General features: G+C 35.9%; 1 protein-coding gene across 1 annotated transcript; it reads left to right on the plus strand.

Annotated features, from left to right (window-relative positions):
* Positions 1–4,692: 4,692 nt before the first annotated feature.
* Positions 4,693–11,533, plus strand: LOC104120389 (syntaxin-71-like). The gene is made up of 9 exons (XM_009632143.4): positions 4,693–5,064; positions 5,156–5,281; positions 9,991–10,150; positions 10,285–10,370; positions 10,480–10,548; positions 10,617–10,661; positions 10,745–10,807; positions 10,909–10,985; positions 11,202–11,533. The coding sequence occupies exons 1-9, from the start codon at positions 4,909–4,911 to the stop codon at positions 11,215–11,217; spliced, it is 798 nt and encodes a 265-aa protein (XP_009630438.1). The 5' UTR covers positions 4,693–4,908; the 3' UTR covers positions 11,218–11,533.
* Positions 11,534–11,884: the final 351 nt, after the last annotated feature.

Here is an 11,884-nt window from a genome sequence, read left to right on the forward strand (position 1 = left end):
CCGCCGACCATTATCAACTACCACCACCATCCTCAACTATAGCCGCCACCACTACCACCGCCCACCACCCCCACCACCATAACTACTAGAAACACGTGGTTTTTCCACGGCAAAATCAGTGAAAAATTAGTGGGAAAATTGAGTTTTCACACCGCATTCCCACCGAAACTGATCACCCGGAAAAGGCCTGATCGGAAAAAACTTCCCAGAGAAGTAGTGAAAAGTTTTCCACGGTTTTTCCAGCGAAGATTTAATAGGAAAAATAGTCAAGTTTCCCACCAACAATCCGTGGGAAGTATTATTAGTAATTTTTATTATTTTAATATATTAGCGAGGGAAGTGGTGGGAAAAATGCATGTAATGAAACAAAAGTATGAACTTTCCCACCTATAAGTGGGAATCATGCAAGATCTGTAACTAAAATGACGAACCTTTCCACGAATTCAATGGGAAGTCTGGAAAATATTTTTGTGCATTGTGCTGCTTTTTATACTGCACCACCTACTAAACAAAAAATACAACCACCAACAACAAGCCTAAATATAATTAAACATTCACATACAAAATTCAGCATTGATTTTAATCCATTTCATAAACATCCAACCAAAACAGAAAATACAATAAACCAATAATGCAACTAAACACTCAAATAAAAAATTCAACATTCAATCTTATCCAATTGAATGAACTCCTCCAACAATTGTTTGAAATTCCGCCAAGTCCATATAACTCTCCTGGGATGGTTGGATTGACTTCCCTTGATCATCGGTTGGTTGGCTTTCAATGAACTCCTCCAACGATTGTTTGAAAGTATTCTGCAAAAAAGTTACAACTATTATATCAAAGGAAAAACTTTCAGGCTTCATAAAGCTAAATCGAGTTCAAAATCTAATAATAATCCTCTAACCTTTGATTTTACATGAGTGATATGATATTACCTTTTGATTTTACATGAGTGAAAGCTCTTTGGACAAGAATGGAGGATTTGCAAAGAAGAGAATGAGAGTGAAAATGAAAAGAAAGAAGAAGGCATATACTATAATAGGAAAGACATTCCCACTGATTCACTAGGAATTGTCTTATTAAATTTATTTACTTATTGTGAAATATTTTTAACCTCGAGGGTGTTTTGGACGAAAATTCAAATTTTAAAATTTTGAATTTTTCACTACATTTGTGGGAACATTAAAATATTTTTTTTATCTTTAGGAAAGACATTCCCACTGATTCACTGGGAATTGTCTTATTAAATTCTTTTTTTTTTGTAAAATTTTTTTAACCTCACAGGTGTTTTGGACGAAAATTCAAATTTCAAAATTTTGAATTTTCCACTACATTTGTCGAAACATTAAAATATTTTTTTATCTTTATATTCCCACTGTTTCACTGAAAAGAGTTTAATAATTTTATATAGTAATTTTTCTAATGTATTTCTCACTGATTCGGTGGAAAACAAATTGCACGTTTTTTGCGCCAAATAATTCCTACCTATAGTCTGTGGGAACGTTTTAAAAAAAGGTAAAAGAAAATCCATCCATTTCTCACTGCATCTGTGGGAACATTAAAATAATTTTTTATCATTAGATTCTTACCGTTTCACTTGATAAGTTTAATAATTTTATATAGTAATTTTTCGAATGTATTTTCCATGGATTCGGTGGGAAACAAATTGCACGCTTTTTTGCGCCAAATAATTTCCACCTATAGTCTATAGGAACTTTTTAAAAAAAGGTAAAAGAAAACCCTTCCATTTCCCACTGAGTTTTTCTAAATTACAGTGGGAACTGCCACTGATAATATATCTCTAGGAAATTTCCCTGGGAAATGTGCAATTTTCTAGTAGTACATCATCCTCAACCATAACCACACATTTACCCACCTCAACTACCAATAACAACCACCCATCACCATCAATAATCATATCCGGCACCGCCCACCATTATAAACTACTGCCACCCACCATCACCTTCCTCAACCATAACCACCACCCACCATCACCTTCCTCAACCACCACCACCACCACCACCACCCACCATCACCATCAACCATAATCGTTATCGCTTCCAACCACCACTAGCTACTACACAGAACCACCACCATCAATCAAAATCACCGCCTCTAATCTACACTCATAAGCACCTTTGTTAGCCATCACCACCACCAATTTTTACCGCCTATATATATATATATATATATATATATATATATATATATATATATATATATATATATATATATATATATATATATATATTATTGGATCGAATATTAGATTCATTAGTATTTTATTTGAATTTATATTTATTAATTTTTAAATAAAGATAAATTCTATATATTCAGATTTTTAAAAAATAAACAGTCTTAATCATTTAGAATTCAGATCTTAAAACACATCTTAATATTCAAATGTGTATTCAAATTCAGATGTCTTAATCTTAATATACATCTTGCTAATCAGATATATATTCATATTCAGACGTCTTAATCTAAAAAAACAAATGAGGCCTTGTGTTTATCTAACTCGTATATAAGCTAAAAATATTTATAAATTAGTTTAACCACCTGATAACTTTCCCAAATAACCTCATATAGTTGGTGTAAGCATTTAAATTTTATCGAAAATAAATCGATAAAATACTTTGCATTCTATTTTTAATTCACGATATGTTAGCTCAAATAAATTTATTGGGCTAATATAATTGGATTAGTTATATAAATTCATAATTCAGAATTAATAAATAAGTCCAAATTCATTGGGCTAGCCCATTTAGTTGGGCTATAAATAATGGCCCACTTCATTAAGCCTAAAATATTTTCTTCCTATAGGCCCAGTTTGGTGCCACATGTTAAATGGCGTGGCACGCCAAGTCAAACAAAAGAGTCAATAGGTTCGCGCCACGTGTCAAAATGACAAGGCATGCCAAGCCAAATTAAAAGGCTAATGAAACCATGTCACGTGTGCAAGTGACATATTCTGGCCAATCAAATGCAGTCATGTCACACTTCTATTTGATTGATCGGAAAGAGTTTGTTCTTATCATAACTCTTCCCCCCATAACTATAAATAGGGGTCTTCATAGCCCAGAAAAGAGATCAGAAGTTATAATAAGAATCAAGAGTGAGCTCGTGAATCAAACGCTGCAGATTTCTCTAAAAGCTACAAGCATTCAAGTATTCTAAGGATTAAAAGATCAAGACGAAGATTCAAGAACAAGCTGCAAGCCCTTTGATTAAAAATACGTCAAGATCAAGATCACACCAGAAGTTATAACAAGAAGACACAAGGGAGCTCGTGGATCAAATGCCACAATTCTATGCAAATTGCAAGTGTTTAAGCATTCAAGCACTTCAACACCAATTTCAAGTATTCAAGAACAAGAACGAAGTCAAATCAAATAGAAGGCGTTCAAGATCAAGACTACTTGTTCGTGAAAGAATTCGTGACAACCATCAAAGCGTTCGTGACGGATAAATCAAATTCAAATTTAAGATCAAGTTCAAAGGCCCTTGAATTTTATATTGGAAAAGTAGAATTAGAGGAATCATAGAGATTGTAACACTCTAATTATTTGAAATAAAATACTACGATTGTTGCAATTTTTTTCGGTCTCGATTATTTTTTTGACGCAAATTTTATTGTCTACAATTGGCTTTATTTTTTCTTCATATATAATTTGATTGATTGATCAGAGTATCAGTGACGAACGTACATAAAGTTTTGAAACTATTGTACTTCAAAATAAGCAAAATAATCCTGGGCCTCACCCGTCTACTACTCGACCTTAAGTGGGCAGGCACTATTCTCCAGAAAGAGGAATGTCTAATTATAGGTACCATCCATTCTTAATCTTGCCAAAACCTTCATCCATCGTGTATAGGCCGTACAGCTAAGCAAGTCGGGCACTACGCTAGGACGTGGATCGATCATGACAGTGAACATTCAAATATTTATCGTACATTCATTCAGTCTTGGTTGGTTCCACCTCTTTGCAGGGTGATGACGGCTTACCTATCGCGTGGTAAAAAGAAGAAAGTACGAAAGAGAAAGGATAAACTTTCATTTCAATCCAAATCTAGAACCGTCTATTTAGGGGTGGGCATATTTCGGTATGAACCGAAGAAACCGACCGAACCGAAACTATTTTTATTTCGGTTTCGGTTATTCGGATTTTTCGGTCGATTTCAATTTAAAATATTAAAATTTCAGTTTTTCGGTTTGATTTTCGGTTATTAATTTATTTGGTTAGGTTAACCGAAAAACCGAATTATTAGCATATATATTCTTTAAGTTATATATATGCTAAGCCCATAGGTACTAATATAGGCCCAATTTTGAAGTCCATCAAAAAACCAATCCAAACTTACCATTTTATTCTAACTTATCGAAATTTTGAAAGAAAACCAACAAATTCGTCAGTCCAATTATTACATAGAGAGAGCCCAATATGATAATGTTCAAACCGAAAATCGATTAAAAATAAATCGAACCGAAATTAGAAAACCGAACTGAACCGAACTTATTTCAGTTCGATTTCGGTTACTACTTTTACAAAACCGAAAACCAAATAACCGAACCGAATTTCTTGGAATCGAACCGAACTGATCGTACGCCCAACCTAGTCTGCCCGTCTATTTTAGTATTATTAATTCGATAAAACAAATAAAATAAAGGAACCCATTAACCAATTTGTTAAGTCTATTCCAGCCTGTACACCCACAGCAGCAATGTCTTCCCCTGTTTGAAAAAACAAAACTCCCAACTAATACCCCAAAACTGTTCCCTTTTCTTCCAATCTCTTCTCAATTGGTCATTGCTTTTTTTTTTCTTTTCTTGTTGCATTCTTTGATCTGCCTATTCTCCGTCGCCATTTGACATAAGCTGAAATCTGAGCAGAGAAAATATTCAAAATGAGTGTAATCGACATTCTTACTCGCGTCGATTCAATTTGCAAGAAATACGACAGGTACGATATCGATAAGCAGAAAGATTCAAACATCTCCGGCGATGATGCCTTCGCTCGCCTTTACGCTGCGGTCGATGCCGACATTGAAGCTGCTCTTCAGGTCACTTCTATTTTCACTGCTATTCAATTTTGTCAACAAAAGAAAAAACAGATCGGGTTTACTTAGTATTATTTGAAAACTGTGGTTACAGAAAGCAGAGACAGCTTCGAAGGAGAAAAATAGAGCGTCTGCTGTGGCGATCAATGCTGAGATTCGAAGAACTAAGGCTAGATTAGTAGAGGAGGTTCCCAAATTGCAAAGATTGGCTATGAAGAAGGTGCATTTTCACTTGATTTTATGATCTCAGTAGTTAGCACATTGTCCACTCTGTCATCCTTCTTAATTTGGTCAATTGTGCCTTCTGAGAGTCAGATTATAACTTGACTTACTGATACGCTTATTTTGATGTATCAAATTAGAGATTTGCTTTTAGTATTTGCTTTTTTGGGCTAAGAATTTCTTTTCAGATGTTAAGTATGTTCTGATACAATGTAAAAGAAGCGGAACCAGGATTTTAACTTGATCGATTTAATTTTTAAAGTTCTTAGCACCGAACTCACTATTCTTTTCTAATTATGAGTTCAGAATCTAATATTTGTCGAAATTTTGTTGTTTCACACACACACACGCACATAAAACTATGTTCCTTGTCAAAAGTATTGGCTTCAAAGCACTAAGGCTGCATCCGTCACTGCATTGTAGAGCTAGGACTATGATCGGTGAAGGATATATGAAAAAAAAAAAACACTGTTAAGGTTTGTCTGGTTTGGGTTTTACTTACTGATTTTTCTCTGAGGCAGTGTCTCCTTTGGATTTATTGGACTCAATTGTTATTAGGGTTGATTACAAATTAGTAGCTCAAGAGGTGGAAGATGCATAAGCGAGCAGATATTAGTAGAAAATGTCATTTGAAAGCCAAATTGTATGGGTTTATGTTTGGGTGCTGGATGGTTGTGGGTTCCAAGACTTTCATATGATAGCATTCCCTCCGTTTATAAGTTCTCATACTGATAATTCTTATCAGCCTTTATTATTTTGTTGGGTAAGGGCTCTCAGTTGTCTTGTTAGAGTTCATTTCTTTGAGGGAATTCTGATGATGGTTTCAACTTGCATCTCCCTCAAGCGTGTAACCAATGTACCTATGAAATTACAGAAAAAGTTCATTTTCGAAGTAGAGCTCAAGAAGAGATTGTATAGTTCAGAATTTGGTGGGTTCGAATGAAACTTTAAAACATTTATTTTAGCTCATGAAGAGGGGTTTATGAGTATATTTTGCTATCAGAGGAGGGTTATGAATGCCGATTTGAAAATATGATCTTGTAAATCATAATTAACCCTAAGTTCTTCATATGTTAATCAATTAGTTTGACCTTGTGTTGGGATTTTGTGGTCATTTATCATGCATTGCTTATTTTACCTTTAGCTCCTTGAAGGGTTGTTACTTATTACTAAATATTTGTATATTGTCTGTTCTAATCCTGATGAAATTTCACTTGAATTGTAAATTAGTTTATCTGCAACTTTTTCACAGTAGCGACACTCGAAAGATGAAATCTGTTTTACGCTTTAGGTTTTCTTTCACTTCAAATTGAGGTGTTCTGCACTACCTTGTCATCTTTAGTTAGTGTATAGTATTCTTTTTCCTCTCTGATGTTTATAAGACAATACTTATCGATATCAAACAAAACCATCATGTATGGAAGGTTAATGTTAAGGACAGTGGACGCAGGTTAATGTTAAGGACAGTGGACGCGCAGTTCATCTGTAAGATTTAGATATGTAATCCATTTGTGTGTTTAGTTGAATCACCTATTATGTGTCGCTGGATATGTTAATGGATTTTTTGCTTGCTCAAGAAAGCATATTGTTATTAACATAATAATTTTGTAATATCGGAAGTATCTGTAAGATAGATCTGGAAGAGGGACAGAAAGTACGATCGGCCTAGAGTTACTTGTATGATTTAGGTGTAGATGCCAAATTTGTGAATGAACGAACTTCCCCTTGTGTTGTGTATTCATCTATGTTACATGGATCCTCCATCTGTCTCATCATACCCATGTTGAAAGGGTGTGGATGCATGTGTCTTTGTTTGGGCAGGTTCTTCAAAGTACAATAGAATTTTGCATGTGCCCATCACTAACACAAACCTTGCTTATCGGATATGTGACCATTACTGAGTTCATGTAACATAGGTACTTGTGTTCATAAAAGTGGGTGAAATGTCCATATCTTATTTGTGGCCATACTTTATTATGTGTTGTTTCCCTCGTATAGCCTAACCCCGAAGAAGTAGTGACGAGGGGTCAACATCGATAGTTACTAGTGGTCCAATAAATTAAGTACAATAGAAAGTAAACAAGTATGAGGCATGGTAAATAAACGGTGTAAACTAATATAGGTACGTGGTACGACCCTCCTCTGAACAGTAAACACAAGCCCTCAATTATCGGTTACCTCCTCAACCGGAATTTGTATATAAAATAGTCCCTACCAGATAGGTCGTCATAATTCAAATAAGAAAAACTCACGGATATACTGGCTTCTTGTCAAATATTACGCACGATTCTGCCGAGGCGAACGGCCCGTTCCGATAAGAGTGTTTCATGAAGTTGTCGAGGCGAACGACCCGATTCCATAAGAATATGATACATGACATTCCCGAGGCGAACAGCCCGATCCCATAAGAATATGATACTGTCGAGGCGAACGACCCGATCCCATAAGAATATGATACTGCCGAGGCGAACGGCCCGATCCCATAAGAATATGATACCGCCGAGGCGAACGGACTGATCCCATAAGAGTGTATTACTTAATACTGCCAAGGCGAACGACCTGATCACATTAGATTGTGAATGTCGTTGTTGCTAATACATGGGAAAAGAGGTTTGAGCGACTATTGAATGATTTAAAATGTGTCTGTCTTTTTGAAAAAAAAATGGGCAGGTACTTTTCTGGAAGAGAAATTGTGGACATTAACAATCTTAATTGCATTTTTATGAGAAATACTAATTGTGCTAATAATTTGGATTTGTTATACAATGAACTCAGCATAATGTTGGAGACACATCCTAGCATATTAAACTTAAAGAGATTAGAGAGGTTTGAGAAAAATATGAATTAGTAAAAACAGAAAAATGCTGCAAGTTAAGATCTTCACAGTGCTGGGTGGGAGAGAGGTGGTAACAATGAAATTTTATCTCTATTACGGAAGTACTGTTTCACATGATATTATTTTGTGCAATCTGCATTTTCTTGGCAAAAAAATCTCAAGTTAATGTCTTTGGCTTCAAAGCCTGTAACCATTTTGGACCTTAGCCAGGGAGAAAGAAAGAGTCAAACCATTTGAACATCATTTTCAGACTTCAGTGTGTTGAAAGGACTTCTCTTTTGTTATTCTCTAAGGCACTGGTGCTAGTATTTCTCTGAATATTGACAACAATGACGTGGAATACAATTACAAGAAGAAAGGTTTATATATTCATTCGGTAAACATAAACAAGTGCATGTTTAACTACGTTTTAGCTAGTTTAATTGGCATTTGCCGGTTATTAGTACTTTATCAATCAATTAGGCGATCAACAATTCTAATATCTCTCAGTGTAATAGCTAAGTTTAAGACTAGAGATATTAATATTATTTGGTTTAGGTTTTTTGATAATGTTAAGTCCTATATTGGTTGAGAGAATGAGTTGTGGTAACCTTATGTGATCTTGGGCAGTCCTCCTCTCATGAGCTAGCTTTTGGGGTTTAGTTAGACACAAGGTCCATATCTTCGCGTAGTATTAAAGCCAGATCCATCGATCCTTGATGTTGTGTTTCTCAATGTTGAGCCCCCGTATTATGTTATCCACGCTCCGGTTGTCCCTAGCCTTGGGTGTGTAGGGAATGTTTAGTCCCACATTGGTTGAGGGAATGAGTGTGGTCCTTATAAGGTTTTGGGGCAATCCTCCTCTCATGAGCTAGCTTTTAGATTGAGCTAGGCCCCAGGTCCATTCTTCACTATAAGTAAATAAAGCTTATTCTGAAGATTAGAGGAGCATACAAGATGATACAGCAGTCATAATGCACTACTGTAAAAACTGGAGGAGGGTTCTATGAAGAATCAAATGCAGTTTGAGCCATACTTGTCTCTATTGTCAAGTAGTCAGTACTTTCATGGATTATGCTGTTCTACAGTTCCTTTCTAGAAGCTGTCGTGTTGTTAAATATGATTTCTTGTTCATCTTTTGTTATGTGCCTGGATTGTAGTGATGGAGGGTGGAGCCCGGGGGGTAAGCTCACGTCAGAGTTGTTAGTAGTGTTAATGGATTTAAATTCTGGTTTTTTTTGAATACTTTTTTTTTCCTTATTAGATGCCTTTATAGCTCTTCCTCAGGCACGAACTCCTTAGGTGGATATAAATTGACCTTCATCTCCATTACTTTTTCTTCCACTTCTTTCATGCCCTGTCAATTCTAAGGTCAATATTCATTATCATAGGTCTGCTTACAGAAATCATTCACATCTTGCTAGTAAAGAGCGCGAGGCCCACTAAATTTTGTAATTAGTGTAGTAAAATAAAGAACACGCACTTGATTGGAAATGGATACGCATGGCTATGCTAGGAAGGGTGTGCTAGTTTGTAGATCTCAATTTTTGTATGAGCCTGTGTCGTTCAATTAAGTACGAGCAGGTAATTGAGCTCACTAGTGATGATAGTAATTGACCTCTGCCTTCTTTCATTCTGTAGTTGCAGCATGCTTTATCTGTTTAGTAGAATAGATAGATATAGAATTACAACGTTACTTAAGAGCTTTGTTTGTGCAGGCTGGTGCTTGTCACTGCCTCTCTTACCCTCCTTTCTCTGTTATTATGAAAATTACAGATTCTTAGGATTGTTTTCTTTGTGCTGTTGTCCAATCAGTATTTTCCCTTTCATCACCAGAAACAACCTAATTCCATTGGGTTTGTTTTCTCAACTAACAATACTTTCTCTTGCAGGTTAAGGGGCTTTCAAGTGAAGAATTTGCTGCACGTAATGATTTGGTCCTGGCATTGCCTGATAGGATAAGTGCAATTCCAGATGGTGCAGCAGCTGCACCCAAACAATCAGGAGGGTGGGGAAGTTCAGGTCCTCGTGCAGAAATTAAATTTGATTCAGGTGATCGTAAAGTTGCATCCCTCCCAAAGTTTTTCCACTGCAGGCTATTCAACTATCAGCTTCAATATTATACAACTCCTTCATAGTGACGATATATTGTTTTATCATTTCTTTCTGTATTTGGATTGGATCAGATGGACGTTTTGATGATGAGTACTTCCAACAAACTGAAGAATCAAGTCAATTCCGACATGAGTATGAAATGCGCAAAATGAAACAGGCATGTGCTTTTTGGGAATGGTTTCGAGTTTTTTGCATTTTATTACGTGTTACTGCTCGCTTGCTGGTTCCTGAATATTGATGAATGGTTTTGTTTCAACTTCTCACAGGACCAAGGTTTGGAGGTCATATCAGAAGGTTTGGATACATTGAAAAACATGGCCAGTGATATGAATGAGGTCTGCCTTCTTTTATGGTCTATTTTGCTCCTAAACAAATGATATTAATGATTCTCCAATTTATGCAGGAGTTGGATAGGCAAGTTCCTCTGATGGATGAAATTGACACTAAGGTTGGGAAATCTTACTGTAATTCTTTAGTCAATTAAATGCAAGAGTTCAGAACTTGTGCTTATTTGCTTTGATTTGTGGACAGATCGACAAGGCTTCATCTGATCTTAAGAATACGAATGTTAGGCTTAAGGACACGGTTAACCAGGTAAACTGAGCTACCTCTTTATTTTGTCATTCTCTTTAAGTTCAAGCAGTCTGCAGGATAGTACTCCTCTAATTTGATGTACCTTTTTTTTCGTGTTCCAGCTGAGATCTAGTCGAAACTTCTGCATTGATATTGTTTTACTGATCATAATTCTCGGAATTGCAGCCTATTTGTATAAGTAAGTTCTCATTCTAACAATCTTTTAGAACCAGGTGGTTTAACCCACCCTTGGTTATATCCACGAATAGCACTATGCACAATCATGAGGCATTGGTCAAGGAACTAATGCATTATAATTTTGACGGTTGCATGTCACAAATTTTAGTTTGTATTTGACACTCTGAGCTCTAAGAATCGATCTGATTGCTTACTTATGACTGGTATTTTATTGCAGTGTATTGAAGAAGTAAGTTCTCGTCTGCGGGCATTCCCACTTTCCTAAATTGGAGGATTTGGTTGTAGATTTCTTTTTGTGTGCTTGTGTATACACCTTGATAATTTGCTTCTTTTCTTCTGGTTTCTATTGTCGAGGCGTCAGACGTGTCTGGATACTCTCTTTCCTTTTCTTCCGGCATTTGTTGAGAAAGGCCTTACTATTCTTTGTCTCCTCCCAAGGGCTAGTTTTATATTTTTCGAAACAAGGATCAGAGATTTCCAGTTGTATTTGTGGTAGCTTTTCAATGTATTACACTCTCCTTTCTACTATTTTGAACTTTTATCGTTGCATTATTTGGTATTTCTTTCTTGAAGCAATCTCAAATCCATCTTGTAAGTTGTAACATAAATAGGTACTGGTTAAGCATTATGCAATCTCTTTATAGAGGAAACTGAAAAAAATAGAAAAGAAGAAAAACTTAAGGGACTGATTCGAATAATACGTTGGTACAAGATGTGGTATATCCCACAAGCCACAAGTGGGGTTTGAGGAGGGTAGTGTGTGTGTGCAGGCTACCCTTACCTTGTGAAAATATAGAGGTTGTTTCTGATAGACCCTCGGCTCAAGGAAGGCATAATCACAGTAGTTTTGATAAAGAAACGCAGTAGCGGAGAAGCCATGAAAAAAGAAACAGTAACAAC

Source organism: Nicotiana tomentosiformis, chromosome 1, assembly GCF_000390325.3.
Source record: "Nicotiana tomentosiformis chromosome 1, ASM39032v3, whole genome shotgun sequence".
NCBI classification, from domain to species: domain Eukaryota; kingdom Viridiplantae; phylum Streptophyta; class Magnoliopsida; order Solanales; family Solanaceae; genus Nicotiana; species Nicotiana tomentosiformis.